The sequence below is a fragment of the Perca flavescens genome, chromosome 18 (assembly GCF_004354835.1).
Source record: "Perca flavescens isolate YP-PL-M2 chromosome 18, PFLA_1.0, whole genome shotgun sequence".
Lineage (NCBI taxonomy): Eukaryota > Metazoa > Chordata > Actinopteri > Perciformes > Percidae > Perca > Perca flavescens.
Genome location: NC_041348.1, coordinates 11,250,510 through 11,273,814, shown reverse-complemented (window position 1 = coordinate 11,273,814; position 23,305 = coordinate 11,250,510). Strand labels below are relative to the sequence as shown.

The 23,305-nt window shown below is 41.2% G+C and overlaps 1 protein-coding gene across 1 annotated transcript; it reads right to left on the bottom strand.

Moving 5' to 3' along the window:
- Positions 1-824: 824 nt before the first annotated feature.
- Positions 825-19,127, bottom strand: sptlc2b (serine palmitoyltransferase, long chain base subunit 2b). Its single transcript, XM_028605165.1, has 12 exons — positions 18,857-19,127; positions 15,611-15,805; positions 15,096-15,250; positions 14,178-14,326; positions 13,161-13,285; positions 11,237-11,330; positions 10,555-10,660; positions 8,881-9,100; positions 7,988-8,114; positions 4,901-5,036; positions 4,478-4,607; positions 825-2,509 (listed from the first exon to the last, which is right to left on the bottom strand). The coding sequence occupies exons 1-12, from the start codon at positions 19,067-19,069 to the stop codon at positions 2,396-2,398; spliced, it is 1,764 nt and encodes a 587-aa protein (XP_028460966.1). The 5' UTR covers positions 19,070-19,127; the 3' UTR covers positions 825-2,395.
- Between the last annotated feature and the right edge of the window lie 4,178 nt (positions 19,128-23,305).

Here is a 23,305-nt window from a genome sequence, read left to right as displayed (position 1 = left end):
TTTCACAAAAATACCATGAATGACTGGTCAATGTGGAATGCTGTGGTGATGGCAGGATGTCAGTGACTTATCAGTCAAAAAGGCTTTCAAAACATGTTTGTCATGAGTGACTAGTCTGTCTGTGTGCGCCTGCTGTAAATAAACAAAAATCCATTCCATAACTTGATACAAAGAAAGTGATTTAATCTTCGCAGCACTGTTTCCAACAGCGTGGTCAACAAACATCACAGCTTTACAAACTCCTCCGAGTGGTTTATCTTTAACCCAAATACAATTCCAAGGGCAAAAGCAACTGATAAGCAAGTTTCCAATGGTCCCTGCAGTTTGCAGGTAGTTGTGGAAAGCTAGGCTGGAAAACTCGCATTACATCAAAGAGCTCCAAGCAACTCAAACATTTAGATAATCTCTTTTGACTTTAATTCCTCAGTTTCAATGAGGGAAACCTGGCTGAGAGAAACGGTCACATTGCTGTTTGCAATTACATTCTTGCCTCCATAGACAGAAATGTAGAGACTTGACATACTGCACGGTGCTGCAGACAGCTTGAGAGGAAACTTTGACGAGAATCTTTTTTTTTTATTTTAATGTAGGAGCACATTTCTGAAGATTGCAATTCAAGATCATGGTCATGTGTTCCACCTTTTATATTCTATTCCTAGTTGTTATTCAAGCCATTTTCTGTGAAAAAAAACCTCACCCCAACAATATTGGAATGACTCACTCAAAGACAATTAATATCTAATGGATGTAAAGTTAAAAGAAACCCCCCCCCCAACAGTTGTCGTGCTATGCTAAAATGCAAAAAAAATATCAACAAAAGCTTCTTGAAATTTGAGTTGCGTTTAATCACTTTGATGAACATTTATAGGAATGGCCAGCTTTCTGACACTGGCTACACTCCAAATTCACATCAATTAGGTTGTAGAACATAAACACATCAGCAGGATATTTGACAGTGACAGTGGCATGTATGCCATGTTTGGGGTGACCTCCCACAGAAAAGGGAGACAAAAACAGTACAACTAAAACAATTGACACGGATATGGAATGTCATTCTAGAAGATGACCACTGATGATGAAATATAAGTTAACATTTGAAGCATACACATACAAATCTTGCAAATTTGAGTGACTACGTCATCTGTGCATTTACAATGCCTGTCAGTAGTGCGAGCACTTTAGTTAAGACGTGTAGGTAGTTCAAAGACAAACTGGGATACATTTTGAGCTGCCTTCCAGATCAAAATAATGTTTCACAGAAATAAGATGACAAAGACATTTTAAATAAATAAAGCAGTCTGTAAATCAGATGGGCACGGGAGCGGCATCGTCATACATACAGACCTAAGTTACAGCGTGTCATCGCGCTCAGAGATCGGTGTCGACGCTGATTCACACGAAAGCACTTGAGTGAGAAAGATTTAGCAAAAGAATAAAAATAAAAAATAATCACACATGTAGCTCATAAGCTCATAGAAATGTTAAAGACACTGGGCTCAAGATTTTGAGTGCAGGTGTAAATAAGGCTGAAATAGTTTCTCGAAAATAAGGAATAAAAATGTTCCTTATTCTTGCTCCCTGGGATCGTTTCCCTGTTAAATGTTTACTTTTGGAACATATGCTTTACATTTTAAGAGAAAAGGTATAAAACATATCTATACATATACATCCTTTGGTTAGGGAAAGAACCCAAAATTCTATACTCTCTATTCAAGTAAAAGTGATTAGAAAAGAAAAAAAGCCATCGGATAAATACAAATGGAGTACATATGCTAATGTTACTCTTGTAAAATAATGTATCTCTCTTTGAGGTTTGGGATGCTACCCTAATGCAGCAATACCAACTTCTGGTTAAATAATATTTACTGTACATATATCATTCTTTCCTTTTGTGTTCATCACGGCAACAGCTATGATCAGATTTCTTTTTCTCCAAGTGCACAAGTAGGAACTTGAGGCAAAAATCTGTCTACTTTGCTCTAGGTTGTTTTGGATTATAAAGAAACTCCAAGTTGTTGTTGCTATTGCACGAATAGGACACACATGTAAAAAGGTGCACACAGGAATAAGACTTGACTTTAGACCAATGCAGTCACAATAAGTTAGGACAAACTGAAGGGACATATGTGCAGACAGACGTAGGGGGATTTTGGTCCCACCCTGCCATCGGTAAAATCAGCTGTACAGGTCACAGACTGCACACGGGCTAATGAGTGGTGCTAGTGTGCAGCTTTTAAAACTGAAGACTTTGGTTCTGTCCACGGGAGTCTGATTTGAGGAGATATGGCGAAGCGGGTTGGAGACAGTGGCTCAGAGGAAAATGAGGGATATCGGACAGGAAAAGGTCAAGTGAGGGAGGAACATTGAGCTGTGAGGAAGAAGGAGGCGATGTGGCTCAGTCCTGAAGCAGGCTCTCCTCGGCCATCCAACCAAGCGAGGGGAGAGGCCGTTCACGTCTGGAGTACTTCAGCTGCAGCAGGTCGCCCACTTCACTGGTGGCCTTCAACGCCTGGCAAAACAACAGGAGGAATGCTATTAATCTCAATCCAAAAAGACATTATTTATGTCAATCAAAAGTAAGTGAATACAGCCAGAGTAAAAAAAAAAAAAAAAAGAAAGAGCAGATTGCACAAATAGCTAGACAACCTGAAAGACAATTGTTTGTAGCTGCTACATGAAGTGTTAAGCCTTAATCACACTTGGATTTTCAAGCATTAAAACATGGCGGTGCTGAAGAAGGGGGGGGCTCTGAAAGCAAAAGGTGAACAGAAGGCTCCCTGCATAAACCACAACTGAACAGAAACTCCTCCACGTCTTTCCACAAGAGACTGTATCAGCATTGCAACACCGCAGGGCACCTGGAAACAATTTACCTTCCTCTTGACCTTTTTTTTTTTTTTCCCGATTCCATGGTTTGAGAAATAGCGAGGGCTGGCTGTTCCAAAGACGGAAAAAGCGGCTCCTCGAAGTACTCCACAAAAGGCAAGCTGATGCCCTTTAAATGGACTATTACAAACGGTGTTGACATGCTCCTCAGTAAGATGAATGAAGTGTCTTTGGAGAGGCAGAACTGCTCAAATTAAAGTCTCCGTCTGAGCCACGCTGTAATACTCGGAGACAGCTTGGCCTTCCAAGTTTCTTTATAATAAAAGGACCCATTGGGAGCCTTAATTATTCAACGGGCACACGTAGTATGTAGAAGGACACACACTCGAACATAGAAAACGGTCAGTCAGCAGTCAGGCAGGCAGATCTGGTTGATCAACAGCTGAGAAAAGCCCACTGAGTGCTTCTTGGATACATGATCACCCATGAATGCAAACAAACTCCTACATGATGTTGAGGATAAAATTTAGTTTGTCCTGTAACAACATCCCCTGAAGAAGATGTCTCGCTCTTCACATCTTGGATGAGAACTAAAGACCAAATGGCAGTTGTATATTGGAAGTGGCAGCACTCGATACAAACATTGAGCCCAGATGTGTCCAAGAAACTACTTTTACTCATCGCTGAGGCATATAAGAGATGACAGTGGAGCAAATGCAAATATCATTAGAGGCATTTTTCCAGTTTGTGCCGACGTGCTAATGACCATTTTAATGCTCATTTTGAAGTTGTTTTGTTCCCACTGCAAGTAGAATCTTTGTACTCCATTTTTAGAATAAATACAGCCCTTTTATGGCGAGACATCGGAGAAAAGCTTCTGCAACAAGAAAGTGAAGAAATAAATGGCAAGAATCAGCCACGGTCCTTTGCAGTGATTAAAAACTGTAAACCTATGGGAGGTCTGTGATGGAAATTGAAATTTTTAACTGGGATTAATTTTTTTTTGCATTATTGATTTAAAGGTCCCATGACATGGTGCTCTTTGGATGCTTTTATATAGACCTTAGTGGTCCCCTAATACTGTATCTGAAGTCTCTTTCCCGAAATTCAGCTTTGGTGCAGAACTACAGCCACTAGAGCCAGTCCCACAATGAGCTTTCCTTAGTATGTGCCATTTCTGTGTCTGTAGCTATTGAGGAGGAGAGTGGGAGGGGCAAGGTGGAGGGTGGGGGTGTGGCCTTGACCAACTGCCACTTTTCTCGTTTGAAAGCCATGATGTCTCTCTCTCATGGGTGGGCCAAATTCTTTGGGCGGGCAAAGCAGAGAAAGGGGAGGTAACCTTGCTTGTTATGACCTCATAACAAGCAGATTCCAAAACGGCTCATCTGAGCTTTCATTTTCTCAAAGGCAGAGCAGGATACCCAGGGCTCCGTTTACACCTATCCCCATTTCTAGCCACTGGGGGACCATAGACAGGCTGGGGGAACTCATATTAATGTTAAAAAACCTCATAAAGTGACATTTTCATGCCATGGGACCGTTAAAACAAAAATCTATATTCACCTATTTATTTTGAATGTAAGATAAATACAGAAACCTTATTTCATTTTGTGTTTTGGACAGTGATTGGACTTTTTACAGGATGACTTACTGTGTCAAGCATCTCTCTGGTATGGGCAGCTGAAATGCAGAAACGTGCCCTCGACTCGATTATGGGCGTTGCCGGGAAGCCGACGACCACGGTGCCGATGTTTCTCTTCAACATCTCCCGACCAAATGCCCTGAAAAGCAACGGCGACGTTAGACACAGGGCGACACTCTGCAAATCTTAGATGGTGTTCTCTTTAATGTGAGAAGTTGACATCATAAACAGTTTTCCACATACTAAGTCCGATTCTATTTTGAAAAGGGCAACATTACAACAAGTCATTAAAATTAGAGCAGAAGCCTTTTATGTCTTTTCCAAATGTGAAATCATTTGGGAAATGCATCCAATTAGCCAGCCTAAATTTCCTTTGATGTGTAAAGCACTGAAAATGTATCAAATAATATGAAATGCATGAGAATCCCATACCCAATTTTGGCCGGCATATAGAGCATCATGGGCACTACAGGCGAGTCCTCGTTGCCGTAGATGATGAAGCCCATTTCACGGAGTTCCCTGCGGAAGTAGGTGGTGTTCTCGGAGAGCTGTCTGATGCGATCGATACCTGGAAAGGGGGAGATGAACAGAGGGATGTTTCACAATGTGAGAAACAGGTTTTATTGAGCTTATTCTTTTTACTCAAAGCAAACTGACAAAGTAACTTATACTTGGTCTTTAGGTAGAAAGCCTGCCTCACTTTACAGTAACAGTAGCTCGATGTTGAAAGAAGACCTTCTTCCATACGGATGAGAATTTGTTTTTTTTAAAGTTCTGTTGCAATTAGACAACCTCGGTGACGAGGATCCAGTTTGCATCACACAGGCGTTTCCACCACAAGGGGTGCAGATCCTACAACACTATTAGATATGTTATTTGTTATGTTTGTAATACTCCTAAAACTGTATTATCCGCTCTTGTTCAGAGGCCAAGTGAAGGAAACAAGGAACAGCATGTACTTTTGCAGAGTTATCCATCATTGCTTATTTCTGCATTCTTCTATTTAGCCTGCTTTTAAAATGAAGAACATGAATGTCATCTGACAGCACAAGCCCAAGTTAGTTTAATAAAACTGATCAAGGTGGAGTGAGAATTCCGCATCCATTCGCCAAGTCCTGCTCCAGTCACAAAACCACGTCAACCAAACAAAAAAAAAAGAAATCCATCGGATGAGTGTAAAACTCTTTTATAGCGTCCTACACTTATTTGGAGACAGCGCTACGCCACTTGGCTTTGAAGACGAGCAGGATTCTTTAAGGTCGAGGTCAAGGGGCTGAAGCTAAACAGGCATCAATCCTCACGTGTCCACTGTGGATTCACTCACTGAATCCTCGGGCCGAGCCTCCAGAGATAGCATCTCAACAAAACAAATAACCATATGTCACAAAGCGCCAACAGCAACACACATCTGCCTGGCCGTGCTGAAAAACAGAGCAGAAACACCACGGCTTCAAAGCACCCTGAGACACAACAAAGTCAGACATTATATTTATCCAGACCTTGTTTTTCCGCAGTCAAGGAATCCAAAGCTATTCCCAGCACAGAGTGATCAGTTGAAAAAGGAAAAAAAAAAAAAAAAAAAAAAAAAAACTGTAGCATATTATATTCAGACATTTTGCTTTTCAAACACTTACGCATTCTTTTTATATTGAAGAAAAGAACCCTTATGTCCCCATCTACATATTTGATTGATGTAAGCTTCAAACAACAAACGTCCATGTTGATGCAGGCCTGTGCCGGGAACCACGAGCAGCCGTCCCGCAGCAACAAACCGTTAGCAGGCAGCTCAACTGTCACTTTGACTTTGTGTCAGCGTCTGAATCTTCAAACGCCTGAATTTCAAAAACAGTGAGAGCGCTGCGACCAATCAGACGGTCATTGTTGGTCTCCTACGAGGAGGCTGGGATATGTTGTAAGGTCAGCCAGTCATACTAGAAAAGGCTGCTCCAGGTGTTTAATTCTGTACCTAATGAGTGAATGACTGTGGAAAAAGGCGATCTGATCTTAAGTCAGCCTTTTCAGCAAAGGCTGCATCAATCAAGCCCGGTAAAGAGTTAAGGGGTGAAGCCCCGCAAGAAAAACAAGCCTTAGTGACCCGTTTGTGTGTGGAGGAGATGAGTCCAACAGAGTTTGATCTGCACAGATATCTGGTGCTAAGCACCATGCTGCTTTGCACCCAGCATGAAGGCAAAGAAACACACATCTGAAAGCCATAAAGGCGGAGGGTAGAAGAGTCAACATACCAGCACTTCAAGACCTTCCATCAACCTGGGCTGAATCGGACAGAGGTGGGGAACTGTCCACACATCTGCTTTAAAAATGTGCAGGAGGAGGCTGCTATAGAGGACTACAGAAAGAGACCTTGAAATATGCAAAACCATGCTGAAGAGACACAATCATACTGCAGGTTTTATTGTGCCATCATCAGAATGGGTAGGGAAAAAAAAAAAAAAAAAAAAAAAAAGTGGTTCTTAAAATCAGAAGTAACCATCAAACTATTAGAAAATAATAAATATATTGTTCCCAAGTAATCCAGCTTAACCTACCAACTGTCGCTCATTTTGAAAACCAAGATTATGTAACATTCTAAAACCCACCTGTTCACACGCCATACACTTTGACAAGGCTGTCGTTTGGCACACCTTTATTGACTGGTAAATAATTGCCAGCTGGCCATAGATAGTAGCCTTTATCTCTTGGCTGGGAATGAAACATTTCAAAGGTAAACCAGCACACTCAGTATCAACAAGTCAAAGTACAAAAAGGTGGCAAAGCTGATGGGAGTTGACGCCATAGTAACTGATGTCTGCCAGCAGCCAGTCATTGGCTACAGACTGGTTAGCAGGAATGAATTAAGTCCGAGACACAGGCTTATACTGCCGCCGTGTGGTCATTGATGGTATCGTGTAACTACGTGCTCAAATCAGACTGACAAAAAGTGAGTGACCCCGGACATCTTTAACATTTCAGAATTGCTGCAACCACAAGAAACATAAAATAAAGCAAGAAAAACTCAACAAGACTACATTTCTACTTGCTCAGTGTGTATCCCACTCAAAGCCTTCTGCATATCTTCTTCAAGGTAACAATCTTAGGGCCCTGATCAGACCGAGCGTGTGTTTAACAGCCTGGGGGGTGGGGGGGTTTGTAATTATTTTCAATGAGAGTGAAGCGTTTGGCTTGCTGCTTTTGCACCTCTTTTTTTTTTTTTTTTGCAGAACATCCTGAACACCTCCAATGGAAAAAACTTCAACTCCGAGTGGAAAAAACAAACACCTGACGTCATTTAACTCCAGGGTGTCTTCAACAAGCAAGGCAGTGCAGTGTGCCTTGTGTTTTGCAACCTGCAAATATGCTCTGTATGATCACAGCCTAAAAGATGATGTCTGTCACCTCACCATCTTTGAGACCGGATGGTGATTAAATCTGGCTTTAGTGCCCTCTCTTCTCATTACGTAACGCTGCTGCCAATACAGAGATGCACTTTTTTAGTGATTATTGTCATTTTCTGGCACCTACCCAGCGTGGTCCCATCCTCTCCCATGATGATCCTCATAGAGGTGATTATCTGCTGGACAACAGGAGGGGACATGGAGGTGGCATACAGGGCACTGTGAGAGTGGCGCCGCAGGTAGTCGATCAGCTCCTGACGCAGAAATTACAACAGAATATATAATGAGTCACTTTCATTTTCCAATAACAATAATTTGGTTAGTGTGCCAACACAGAAAACAGTTGTGCGGTACAGGAAACACATTGTAAAGAGAAACTTTGTTCCAATGTAGCAGGCCTGATGGATAAAAATCACTAGTTACTACAGTGTTTCCTCTGTGCTGCTGCAGAATGATGGCCACCGCTGCTAAAATTTCTCAAAATTTAGAATGAAAAATATTGTAAATAAACCAAATTTGTAGATTTAGATTGAGGGTTTCTTTATTTAAAAAACCAACAATATTTCAGTTAATGCACCATCTTCTGGGCATTTTGGGCATGACAACTGTCCAATATTTTACACTGTGAAAAATGTGTGTTTCAGACGGAGAGGAATTTCTGTTTTTAAGTCCATCTTGTATCGGTATGCTTACTCTTGCTTTGCATTTGTAGATTTGTCTTAACCTAGGGCTAGACCAACTGAAGTAGTCTTGTTTGCAGCTCTACTCAACTTGAAACAGAAAGTTAACACTAAGTCAGTTCCTTTTCAAAAGAAAAGGGAGGTGCCATCTCCCATTGCTGGTAAACAGTGTTGACCAATACCAAAAACGGAATGACACACAACGTGCTGGCTCTCAGCAGTTGGAAAATTGCTAAGGTTCTTAAAGAGAATGACTAAGTGCTCCAGCTACACAAAAGGCTTCCTATTCCACGGTCTTGAGCTCACATTCTTAGTTTCATCTACACATGAGTTCCCCAACCTGTTTGCCTCCAATGTAACCTCCGGCAGCACCGAAGCTCTTGGTGAACGTTCCCATCATGATGTCGACATCTTTGGGATCCAGGCCAAAGTAGTCCACCACTCCTCTGCCGTTAGGCCCCAGGGCCCCGATACTGTGGGCCTCATCCAGGTACAGATACGCCTTATAGCGCTTCTTTAGAGCAACAACCTCTGGCAGACGCACGATGGACCCCTCCATACTTCAGCACAAGAAAACGAAGTCAAAATGAATGAAATGCTGAGCAGTACATCATGACATATGGAGACCTAATAAACAGTTTATTTGAATGCAATGAGCTTTCTCACTCCCATCTCAATATTCTGCCCAGAGCTCACACCGTAATGTTAAACTGACACCCACAATTTAAGCCTAACATCAGATAGCTGCTGTGTAATGGAGGGAGTGTGTGAGCAGTTGATCCTATAGACAACTGCTTAACTCGTTTAGTTACGTATGTGCAGGTGTTGCTTTGAAAAGGCCCGTTGGAAAGGAAACCTCATTAAAATTGCATTAGTATAGTTTTTCTTAGAACTCTATTGATCAACAGGATCGACTGCTTTTATAGTAAGTACACTGCAAAGAACAATGAATAAATTATGCTGAAAAGGAGAGTAGGCACACTTCCATGAAATTGGCATTCACAGTTCCCATCTGAAAAGGTCTTGTTCTGTACGTTTTATACAACCGTGAGTGTAATATCAAGGTAAATAAATGCAGGGAAACATTCCTACATTGAACTCTTACCTGCTGAATTATTGATTCACACATGTATCTTATATACAGTGCTTCATTGTTTTACTGCAAATTAAGTTTGCTGCTACAGTGCAGATGGGGACATGTTCATATCATAAAAAGCAGCCTTTATGATATTACTAAATCACGCTGTAAAAGGTATTGAATTACCAAGCCTGTCATAGGTCCTAAACACTCCAACTACTGATGTGCATTAAACACACCGATGGCAATGTCATAGATGAATATAGGGAAATACTATACATCACTTTCTTTCTGTAAAGTGTTTCCTCAAATGTACAAATGAAGTGAGAAATGCACTACCAGTAGGTGTGTCACAATTGTCCAAATCCACAATTTGGACTTTAAGGTCACAGTTTGATTCAATTTTCGATTTAAACATTTTTTTTTTATTCAGGGAAGGTTCACTGAGAGGGAGCCTCTCTTTTGCAGGAACAACATTGTACATCAACAGTCACTAGATGGCAGAAGGGTACTTTGCATCTCCGACTCCGACAGTGGCCATGGTGTCTGGAAAAGTCAAGGCGCAGGCTACCAGTAAGCTAACGTTACCCTGTGTCTTAAGCTGCATGCCATCGGCCGGTAAGTTACGCTGCGTTTGTTGTCGTTGTCTTCCGACGTGTGCAAGTAGGCGGGGGTAGGGAGAGAAAATCGTGACACCCCTAACTACCAGTCAAGCTAAATAAAGAATGAATGAGCCCTCACCCAGACAACTATGGGTGTCAAGTAATTGGCAGTAAACAATGTGATAATGTTACAGCCGTGATGTAAAAATACTTGCAGCGAGATAAGAATAAAAAATAAAAAAGCTTAATTATCTAGCTCAAGCAAGTGTGTGCGTTTGCGTGTGTACGTGTCGTGCACTGTACGTGTGTCTGAGAGAAAGAGTATTGTGTATACCTGTATATGCCCTCCACCACAATGAGAATCTTCTTCCAGGGTCGGTGGGTCCTCGGCTGCCCGTGTGCAATAGCATCTCTCAGCAGCTTCTCCAGACTTTGCATGTCTACAATACAAAGAAAAACCCCGCTATTGTAGGATAGCCTTTATTACCCCAAAGTAATATGAGAGCTTTCTTCAATTAAAGGGATGAGTGTCAATATTTTATGATCACACGCATGCGAAGCAGTAAGAGCATTTTGTTAGCAGTAAACCCGCCTGGTTCCTGGTTGTTGAATGTGACCTCGGATAACTAGTAAGTCAGGATCTCAGGTGACTGCGTGTATATGTGCGTCTGTGCACGTTGAACCTGAACCGAAAAAAAAGGTCACACCACACCTACTACTGTGCTATTCTATATAGTACTGTATGTAAGAGAAAGACAAAGCGGTAGTTAGGTGTAGAAATGCAGACGTAAAGTATGAGAACAAGTGTTGTAATAAAAACCTGCCTTGAGTGAAGCAACATGCTGTTGGGTAGGGCAGAATATAGCTAAATCCTGTTTCATAGTGTTGGAAGATCCACTGCTGCCACTTTAATCCTTTCAAACGTGTTCTGTGCTACTGCAGACATTGGGTGTACTTGTAGGTCACGATTCTACTTTTTTTTTTAGGTAATGTGCTCATTATTGGAGGTCACCCACTGTTGTGTTTGAAGACCCGAATTGTGGACCCAGACAGACGGGCACCCAGCACCAGCGATGCGTGATTCAGCTCGTCACTCAGAATAAGACAACCCTAAAAACAAGGAGAAAAAGATGAAGAAGAAGAAGAAGAAAAACAGCTGATGTTGAGGAGTTTTGGATTTCCTAGCTGGTGATCGGTTTCTAAATTACGAGTGCAGCAATCCCTAATTAGCCAGGAAAGTCAAACACTATTCAGAAAGAATTTTTCAAGTTCAACCTTCTTTAGAGCTTTGCTTGCATAACGCTAATTCCCCCAGGATTTCACACGTTGGGAGTGTTTGTGTGTTAAACAATGATTTTCTAGCACAGACTGAACTGAAGACTCTGGAACATGCCCGCAGTGTGGCCAATGATGGCCAGGCTTGTTCGGGTTACGCTCTTCACATGAACTTTTAATACTCCCTTTTTAAGTAAACCTGTTGCCATTAAAGAACACGCCAACTTATTGGGAATTTAGCTTATATGTCACTTATTGGGAGCAGTAGGCTAGATGGAGCCGGTTACCTCCAGGATCTGTGCTAAGCTAGGCTAGCGGTGGGTGCGTCAGACAGAGTGACGACACGCACGGAGATGACAAGGGTATGTATGGACTTATCTAACTCTGGGGGATACGGTGAATAAGCTGAAGTCCCAATCAGTCGGCGTTTTCCTTTAATAAATATGTACCACCACAATGATGTCCAAACATGGTTTTCTGGTCTCAGGAAATCAGGAAAAAGTCATACGCCCTGCTATGCCCTGCTACACCCTTAACTGTTACAACTATTATTTTTAGTCATAGTGCCATTAACTTTATTGTTACTATAATTGCCACTGTTCATAATACTAACTGCTATAATTCTTGTGAATCATATTTCTCTATATCTGTACATCTGTATCTGTGTCTGTGTCCCAACTGGCCCCGGCAGATGCCGAGGTCTGTCCGAGGTTTCTGCCTAAAAGGAAGTTTTTCCTCTCCACTGTTACACTAAATGCTTGCTGTTAGGGGAATAGTTGTGTCTTTGTAAATTATAGAGTGTGGTCTAGACCTGCTCTATTTGTAAAGCGTCTTGAGATACCTTTTGTTATGATTTGATACTATAAATAAAATTGAATTGAATATTCACATGCACAGATCATAACCAAGATAATACATTTCCAGGTCGACTGTTCATTATATCAAAAAATATTGCTTATGGATAAATACAACTTATTGACCTTTTAAAGCCAACAAACCCAAACATGCAGACAGGTCACACCATTTCCTCTGTTGCTACACAACACACAATTAGGCCAAGACATAAGGTTGCCGAAAAGTGACAGTTAAGAATGTATGAACTCTTGTGACAAGGGCAGTGACGCAAATCTTCTCTCTCAATCATGCGGTTGTCAGGAAATGTGTTCTTTAAATCACAAGGTGAAAGCGCATGTGAGCTCAGATTTCTACTTCCTGTTCAAGAGAAACTGGTTAGAGAAGAAAAAAGGCAGGTGATGACGCAAAGACGAGTGGTATGTGTGATTTGTTGGGGTTAGAACAACAGGGGCTGGGACTTGTCAAATATTAATCTCCGCTGCACTCAAGCTGTTTTGAAAGCTTTGGGTGGAAACTAGTGTGTTGTGGAACAGTCTGTCCTCTTCAAACTTGGCCACACATCTGAAAACGTTGCTTGTTTTTCACTTTGCACAGGAAACTGTTTTTCTTTAACACTCAAACTGTTAATGGCACTTGCATACAATTGCAATATGGGTACGGGGGCCAATGTAACTATAAAAACACAGAAAACTAAATCAAAGAAAGTTATCAAATCAAAAAATAAATCAAATAAAAAATAAAAAGAAAGGGGGCAGGATGTTCGAGGGAGAGCAAAAAAACAAAACAAAGGAAGTGAATGAAATTCCATACCTTCCCGGTGAGAGCAGGAATGTTCATGGAGTTGGTTGCGAAGCCCATGCCAAAAGCCATGGATGACTCAACGCCCAGGAACCTGGCAACCAACTGCTCCAGCTCCTCGTGGATGTCCAGGCTCCCTTGGAAATGACATAATCTCAGTTTGACTACAACTTCCCATTAGTGTACTGTAACTTGCAGAGTTGTCTTACGGGAGAAATGTTTAAAGTCACACTTGTTTTCTTAAACCTGTTAAACGAACAGAGAGGTCTGGTCCACTTTCCTTAAAAGGTTCTCAGTAGAGTTTTTGACCTCTAGTAGCACAATGGAGCTGTTATTCTAGGAGTGGGTCCCTGTTTTTTTTTGCACATGCGCACACTTGAGTGACACGATACAAAGTCCTAACAATGGCGTCAAACTATTTTACTGGGAAGAAAAGACTGCAAGCTAGCAAGCATGGAAGTAAACAATACTGGATTTAAAATACTTCTTATGAGGGAGGAAATGCACTCGACACATTTGGTATACTTCAAGGATACACACAAAATGTTTGGGTGAAGAACACTGAATGTATTAAACACATTTTTGTTTGTTTGAAAGAAAACTCCACAGTGCCATTTTAAGCTAAATACACCACAAACCTCAGCTTTACTTTTGAGAAAAAGATAACAAGATTAAGTGTGACAAACTAATCAGTAGCTGCCAACGTCAAAAAGGTGGCTGCAGCAAACTAGGGGCTGAATGGAAACGCACTTGAGCTTCAAAGCTTTCACAATGGTTCACTATATTTCAAAACTCTACCTTTTAGTCCTTCAAAACCACTTAAGCCTGTAGCCTCTGTTGTGTGCTGAAAGAGCAACGGACAAAAGAGGGAGCAGCTGTTAAAGTACCAGCTGAGGTCCATTTAATCATGAATTGAATCATTTTTATAATAAGAAACCTTATATAGAAAGCACCTATAGATGATGACAAATCATGAAAGCTTCTATAAAAAAAAAAAAAAAAGATCTAACTTTTTTTTTTTGACCTTACCAATCTCACAGCGAGTGCTGCCCACTCCAACTCCATACTTTTCTGTGGCCTCAATAGCAGCATTGGCACAAGCCCCGATGTTCTCAGCAAAGCCGAGGTAGTTGTACGAGCCCATGTTGATGACGTCCTTCACCACTCGGCCCGTGTGCCTGAGAGAGACAGATGAAGTCTGAGACAGAGAATTGATACCCTCGCTCTGGGTTAATAGAAAGAATGATTTCAACATGTGTGCCGGACTGCCTGGGTTGCCCGGCAACCGTTTCCTGCTCAATGTTATTCTTAATTATCACAGTGCATGATAACTGTGGCAGTTACACAAAAGTGCATTGTGCCAAGGGAATTCAGCTGGCATAGTTCACGTTATACTGTACGTTCCAATAAGATAAGAAAAAATTATAAAATATGACAAAACCTTCGCCGTTATCAGGGCAGTTTGTGTATATTATTGTATTTATTTTGTGAGTCTTAAAAAAAAAAGAAGGAAAAAAAAGAAAAGAAAAATCGCAAAACTCTAGCAGTTCTTGTAAAAAAAAAAAACTGAGTTAAGACATCTACAATGTCCTTGACGTAATAAAAATGAAGGTAATGGGACAAAAATGATTTTGTGCCATCTCGATTGTATTGATATGCATTTATAACAACCTGTGTCATTTGTAGAGGACTGTGTGTTTAGGGCTTCTTTGTGTTAGCGTATATACTGTAGTGCTTCTGTTCAGTACCATGTGACAGATACTCGAGCTTTCAACATCACCATCTGAATCATGGCTAACACGTCACGCTTATTATCAGAAATAAGAGGTCAGTGACTTAAAGTGCAATTCAGTGAACTTCCTGTTGAGCTAAGGATCAGTCACACCCACCCGACACACACCCGACACCCACACACACCCACACACACACCACAATGCAGCAACTTACTCGAAGGTCCAATTGTAGTCGTGGGAAACTCTCTCCACCAGGTCCATCTTTGCACCCGGGACACTACAGATGGGCCTGTTCCAGTTGTCTCGAATCCTCATGTACAAGTTCCTGGTGTAAAAATTCTCAAAGTCCTGATAGAGGGGGACGAAATCCTGCAGGGGGAAAAGGGACAGTGGAAATGATCCCTTGATGGCATGTCTTGGCAGTTCATTATATTCCAGAGGAGCTATCTTTGTTCTGTGGCAGACGAGAACAGTCAATGAAAGCTGTTGAACCAGATATAAAAAAGGTGTGACAGAGTGTGTGAAAGACTTGCAACACTGAGACAGCTAATTTAGCAAGAGGTGACTTGTACTGCAGTGCTTTTCTAGAATTAGGACCGAAGTGAAGGCTTGAACTTCTCTGTCACTGAATTAGCCCTGAATGGCTTCACATTCCGTTGGTTTTCCAATCAGCCTTTGCATTCAAAAGGGGTCTGATGTAAAAAAAAACAAAAAAAAAACTACTTTTACCTTCTGCTCCTCTTTCTCCCGAGCCACGTGGCATTTCTCGATGCTCCAGTGGCGAAGGAAGTCTCGGAGGTAGCCGAAGATGGTAAGGATGCCGTAGCCCATGTAGGTGAGCACGGCCACCAGTAGAGGAGTCTCCTCAAATGATTCCGCAAAGGGCTTCTTGTACAGGCTTGAGTTGTGTGTGACATTTTGGTTCTGGGGGGCAATAAAGTAAAATAATTTTTTATTAACTTACGACTACAATTCAATTTTAAAAAGTGGTAAAACCAAAGACCTTTTTTTCCACAAACATATTTAACAGATTTAGGAGTAATAATATTAACTAAGTCATACCACCTAATGTTGTTGGGGAAAAAAAAAAAAAAAAAAAAAAAAAAAAAAACACTCCAGGTGGTGGTTTCTCCTTTATAAAAGGTAATTATTTAGCCAGACATAGAGGCTGTTTACTCATTAAGTCTGCTTCACCAGGCAGGCCAATGAAGCCGGATAGAAAGCATAGCAGACCAATCCAGTGTAAGCTGGGCACTCACTAGACGACAGCAGGGCAGATTTTAAAAATTGTTTTTCTTGGAAAGAGTTAGAAACCCAATAAAAGCTACAAAAAGCGCATTAATTCATGGAGACCAAGACCAAACCATGCCCAGGTCCCCATGGACCAGTGAGCATTAAAATGGCCATCAATCCAGGGTTCTAATTCATTTAGTTTTATGAATAGCAATATTGACCTTGGATTATGGGCCCATATAAATGTGGTCACACATCGGAGAAGCTCCACAAAAACTAAAATACTAGCATCGTTTTGAGCGAGACTGTGGACTGGCTAACTACAAAACCAACATTATTAAACAAATGAAGGCGTTCATCCATGACAAGCTCTGCCCTGCAGCTTAGCAACCATACCTCATGTGACCAGTCACGCTTCTCCAAGAAATACCTCTGAGCCAGGAAACAGGAGAGCGCTGCACTCTGTGTGTGTGTGTGTGTGTTTGTGTTTAAAACCAGTCAGTCAAACAGGTCCCTTTCTCAAAAGGTTAATAAAGTGCATTGAGAGACCAGAAGCCATGGTTTGTGAACTGTCAAACAGTGAGCACAAAAACCCATTCACATCCAAATACACAGTTTAAAGAGACTGTTGCATACTGATGCCAACCACAGCAGCTAAATACAGTTTGACTGATGTTATTTCAGCTTCTTTTTTTTTTTTAACTTGTGGACAAACAGGGGCTGCTGAGAGGTAGACTTGTACCATCTGTTTATGGCAAGACAGCACAGCAACTGTCCCCAGAAGAGCAGCCGTAAAAAACTCTGTGGAAATCTGCTGGTTTACATGCTTGCTCTCAACAGATGAGGATCGTATTACATTGTATAGACAATAAGCGAAGCTTGCATGTGGTGTATGTTTCACATTAGGCCTAAAACAGAGTAAATAAGTAAGTCCTCTCCCCACTACTTGCCTATTCAGGTCACAGCTCATTTTTACTGAGTGATTATTGACATCTCCATTCTGAAAGCGGCTTTCAATAAATGATCTCACTGAGATCATTTTTTCCAACCTGCTCATAATTAACCTGCTTCCAACCACTTTCATATATTCTTAATATGGGGATTATGGCTAGCTCAATAAAGAAAGATACATTTTCAGATACAGACCCAGGAGGACATTTATCACTGGTCTGCGATTGGGACTCAGGCATACTGTAAAATGGTCTTAGTACTGTACTTGTTAAATGAACGGACAGAGGCCTATCAGTTTGAAGGAATGATTTAGGAAACACTGCAGGTACAGCTACAATAGAAAAGGAGTTCTTGAAAACCCTGGTTCCTCTTGCAAACATAGATCTATGTGCATCAAACTCTAATTTCAGTTGCCTTATCAAGAACCAAGCAGAACTTATGTCAGCAACAGGATGACATGATGGCACTTTTTCAGTGTTGATAGCAATCCTGGGCATTACTAAACTACTGGTAAATGCTGCGCATAGTATAATTTGGCCAAATCACATTGTTTGACATCACAAAAAAAAAAAAAAAAAAAATCAAACAACAAACACCTGATAGCATTATCAGGAGTGATATGACCTGCAGCTCTGCCTAACTTCTGGCAGGATGGAGACATTAAATGCACTAGGATGTAATTGGTGCGACAGCCAAAAGCATCTGGAGCCAATTGTGTAAATCCACTTTATGTTAAGGTCAGTAGCCCTGCAGCTTTATGCTGTTGCAAGCCTGGGATTTTAGGTTTGATTTCTCGACTGTGTTGAGAAATCGTCTGTGCTTTAAACAACTGAAAACAGAACAAAGGCATGTGTGTGTGTACTCCACCTCCACACACACACACACACACTGTTTTCTGTGCTTTTCTTCAGGAGGGACCACACCCTTCACAGCCTGGATACATTCCTCTCCCTCTAAAGTGTCATATGGAAGCAGGCTTGCTCGGACTGCCCCCCCCTCCCCCCAAGAGACAGCTCTCTAGTAATAACACAACACGGTCCTGGTCTTCTTCACACAAAGAGAGACCTTCACACACACACACACACACACACACACACACACACACACACACACACACACACACACACACACACACACACACACACACACACACACACACACACACAAGTGTAAGGTTACATAAAAAGACACCACTACAATTCCCCCCCCATGATCAGGTGGCATGTAACGTTACCACAAAACAAGAAGTTTAAAACGCAAACACAAGTGCAGCTTTCATAGCATATAATAACGTTACCGGTCACAAGCAACATGTGTGTTTTAAAACCACAATGTTAATAATATAAAAGTAGTACTTCGAATGCCACCTGATTCAAAATTAAGTTTAATGTATTTCCGGGTAGCTAGCTTGAAATTTGCCGCATTGGGACAAGCTGCAAGGCTAGGAAATAACGCTAGGCATAGGCCGTTATTTAAACTAACGTCATATAACCAAACTAATTAACTAACGTACATTAGCTAGCTAATGTAACACTGTTTACATGTCAGGTGACGTTCGGCTGCCGTCATAGAAGGTTGACTTTAAGTTAGCCGCAGCTCACACTTTTGCAAACAAAACATACTCCAAAACAAGAATGCATAGCCGCAAATTATACACGGGGGAAAAATAATTAATAAAACATGTGCTCACCTTATTTAGTTAATTCAAACTAGTCTAGTACATGCAATACCGAACACATCAATGCTTGTTTATGGTCCTCCCCTATCGAGCAGTTGACCGTTGGGCCTTACCTTCTCCCTGGGGCGACGATACTTCTGTGGCTCTTGAAACAGCCCGTGGCTCTTCACGAAGCCATTTTTACTCGATTTTTTACCGTTTGAGGTCCAGTGACAGGAGTCTCCGTTTAGCAGCTTGTTCGATGAGCTTTCTGTCATTTTTGTCGGCCGACCGCGACTGTAAATATCAAGATTTGGAGTAACCCAACTTATGTATTGGGAAGTCATGTATGAGCTAGAGTGAGACGAGACGGCTTATTAAACGCCCACTCTGCAGTGTGGCCGCACGAGCCTGCCGAAAATCCACGCCCCTAAGCAGTTTCATTGGCCAATACTTTTACTCCTGTACAGAGATCGTCTATAGAAAACAATTTCCCAGGAATGTCCAGGAATGTAGATAACATTGAGGACAATGATGTAGATGTTGTAAACGCTGTATTTCCCAAACTCAGATACACTACTTTTGTGCCAATTACTAATTAACAGATTAACTAATTCTCCATCACTTTATTCGAGTTGTGGATCATTTACGGAATTCAAATATGCAGAAATTATGTAAAATACAGTTTGAGCTCATTTTCAGTAGGCTCCTTGTACTTAAAAAAATAAATCTAAAAAAATAAGGAAAGAGGACTTTTTCGGTGATTGGTCAGAATTGTCTGTAAGCCTACTCATGCATGTTAATGTTGAATAGTGTGAGAGCTCCGAACCTACTTCTCACTGTTTGCTTGGCGTCACCCTTCTCTCTCTCTCTTCAGCGTGGGACGTCCTAACGCCTAGCCCATGGAAATATCTTCTATGACCTTTGCTTAATGTAGGAGTCAGCTAAGAACCCTTTCCAGTGACGCAATTTCTCACCTGTGCTGGGAAAATGCAAAACAAGGGTCAAGGCTATCTCCAAGGTGGGGTCCCACGGGAAAAACAGGAATGGGAAAATGACAAAGCTACACTTCACCCATGGAGTACTTTTTAGATGGCTAAAGTCCACTTTGCAATTAAGGAAAATCTCTCACCTCTTTTACTAAAACGTTTCTGTTTGGCTATAAAAATATTTGATTGGATTATGTGACTATTTCAACTCCCCATTAACATAAAACAAACATAACATGTCAATGATGAACCTACTGTATATGGCCCTGTTGGGAAAGAAACCTTTATCTGAACCATCTCATAGCGCATGACAAGGGCTTAATCCTCTTAAACTGACTAAAGAATTCATTAATAATAAGAATAATGTATACTTTATTAATCCTGCGAGGGGAAATCACAATGTTTTGCACTCTGTTGTTATTACACATATTACACACAGGCCTGAATTACACTCACATGCTCAGTACCTATACATGCACTAATGGAGAGATGTCCACACACACACACACACACACACACACACACACACACACACACACACACACACACACACACACACACACACACACACACACACACACACACACGATGAATGTATTGCATTTTGGCCTGTGCTTCCTTTTACTGTACTACATGGCAAACGGTTAGATTCTGGTAAGGAGAGGGAGGGAAGAGGTGTTCTGGTGTGAGAGAATGCAAAAACAATACGAGAGTTTCCTGGAGTTATGGCCAGGATGTTGCGGTGGACCTAGGTTGTGCTTCCTGTTCTTACTTTCCTGTTTGGTAAAAATGGTGTGGTGAAACGTATCTGTCGGTACGGTCCCTGCTGTTTGCATGTGTTTCAGATAAGGTATGATTGTTTGTGTAACACTCCATGTGTAAGGCAGCATTACAATGCCCCTTCCTTCCCCCACTCTTTCTTCAAAATTTGGAGAGCTCTTCTGTTCAGTAAAAGAGAGTTTTCCCAATAAAAACAAAACAAGACATCACGTACATTCAGGACATAAGATTGAAATAAATAGATAAATAAAATAAGAATTGCACATGAAAGGGGGGTACTGATGAGATGAAATAGCAGTGCATATCATATTGCATTTTTTATACACAGACATAGTGCTCTTTTAATCAATCTTATTTATCCTGTATGTTTTATGTAAAGCATGGTGATTTTTATGTGTGAAAAGTGCTCTATAAAATACATTTTACTTACTGTTTTATAAAGGTAAAATTAACTCCAGTTGATTAAACCTACTCCCACTTTAAAACCACGAAAGGACATTTGTTTTGAAGAACTGTTCATTCTGAAAACACAAAATGGTGACTTATGTTATACTATGTTGTACTGTTTTAATGCTGTATCCAGTAAAATATATGAAGAAAAAAAAAAACCTACTCCCACTTTCAACCTCCCAGATGGCACTGTTGGGCCACACTCAGAGTTGTGCTGGTGCCGTGGGTTATAGTTTGGTGTCAGGTGTCAGTGATGTGCATCTTAGTGTACCATAGTGTGTGACATCCATGATTAAGACATTGATGATAGCATCTGATGATATGTTTCTCTAATCAATGTCCAAGCCTTTCCCTTTTGTTTCCACTCAAGGTTGTAACCTTGAATGTGGAATAATGAAACAGTCTGTCCAGCTCTTGCCAATGTGCACAAAGGCAGTTAAGCTCCCGCCCATTCCAAACCCGATAAAGGTGATAAGGATCCAGCTTTAATAGGATCAGAGGCAGGGTTAAAAGGAAAGAGGATCTGCTCTCATTGATACAGACAGTGCAAGGAGCTTTAACAATGATTGGGATTCATTCTGATGAGACTGGGAAAATCAGACTGACTTAACATGAACGAGCAATTGTATTTGTTCTTGATGTGATATCTAAAAGCCGCTGGCAATAATTGTGTTTTTGTTCTCGACTGAGCCATATATGCAGTAATAATCCAACATCACAAGAGCAGCTGGACTCAACCGAATAAAGACATTTTCACCAATAATTTAAAAGGCTTTGTGAGTTCTGATGGAGTGACAAGGAATTGATGTAATCTCTCTGATGATCTTGATAACATAATTACCCTTGTTTTACAAGTGCTACATATCACATATACAAGGCTGGGTAAACAACTGGTCAAAGAGGCAACTGCCCCAGTCCCAGACACCCATCACCAAGGGCCATTTGATAAAATGCGTATTGATTTAGAAGAAGCACAATTTAACCGTAATATATATTGCATAATTCCAGGAGGTCCTTGAATCAATGTCTGATCTGAAAGTCGAAATGAAGTCAACCTTCATTTTTGCTATAATCAGTATATCTTTCGTGTGCATTTATTTACTCAAAATGTTACTGCCCAATGACAAGCAAGCTGGTTAACTTCCACTTTCCAGCTTGCTAGGCATACGTATTATCACTGCAATAATATCTCTCTGACCAATCAGTGGTCTGCAGTTTAACTCCACCTTCTAGTATCGGCTCAGCTCGCTTGGAACCTTGACCGAGGTGGTACCAACAAAAGTACCAGGTACTATCTACAACTTTTGTTAATGGAAAACCAAAAGGCCTACAGATATTTCGAAAACCAAAACAACCAAGGCTTGATGTCTGCCACTGTCCCTTTTTCTCTTACTCATAGTTGCTCTGTGAATGAAATTCATTTCAAGTTTAAGAAGGTTGTATCTAAGTGACTTCCCTCGATTGCGTCAACGTTTTGAAATGAATTGCGTTGATTGTGTTCACGTCAAGCATTCAAATTCATAGATCTTTTGATAACTGTTTCACTTGCTGTAGTGGTGTATGTTCGGGAGTGAAGAAATAGCGCGCCACTGTATATTGTTCGGGACGAGAGAAACACTATGAACAGCCAAATTAAGAGGAAAACCTGTTTAGATGACGAGCTGCTCATAACATTTAACACAAAGCACAACGCATGATGATATACGGTACATGGCAGTCAAAAACCGTAGGCAGAGATTAAAGTTGATTCAGCCACTTGCTTTTAATTTCGCCGACACACCAGCACCTGCGCCCGTACCCGGTACGTACGTTTTGACAGCTAGTGAAGTGATATCAAAGAACGCAGTCTGAACGTACCAGAGAAATAGTACAGCCCCAAGGGGAGTGAGGGTTTGAAAATTGTATTTGGATAGACTAACATTACATTTTATTACATTTTTTTCCAGTAAACTATTATTTTCATCCCTTTTGGGAGGGTCCAAGTCTCATCTAGGGGGGGGTCGGACCCTCCCAATACCCCCCGTCATTCAAACAGTGCCAACATAATATCCCTATTGAGAAAAACATCATAATTACTGTGTCTCTCCACTGACACGGTCACATGTAACTGTTGATGTTCTTACAGCATCATTCAAATGACAGATGATTTGCTATTCACTGAAGATGTATTCCCGCTCTCTGTTGCAATTTCCCTGCTTTGATGTCATCTAATGAAATCATCAGGAGAATCAATCTCTCCTCCTATTCCCCCCGCAGCCTATTAAGACCCAACGCTGCAAGAGAGGAAGTCTAGGCAAGCAGCCATTTTTCATACTTCAGTGGCGTCTAAATGTGGCGGATAACAAATGATGAAATCACAATAGT

Coding starts and splice junctions, on each gene's coding strand:
- sptlc2b (XM_028605165.1), bottom strand. CDS start 19,069: ATGACTTCCCAATACATAAGTTGGGTTACTCCAAATCTTGATATTTAC. Junction 14,327..15,095: donor GACTACAATTGGACCTTCGA/GTAAGTTGCTGC, acceptor TGTCTCTCTCAG/GCACACGGGCCGAGTGGTGA. Junction 9,101..10,554: donor GTGGTGGAGGGCATATACAG/GTATACACAATA, acceptor CTTGTGCTGAAG/TATGGAGGGGTCCATCGTGC.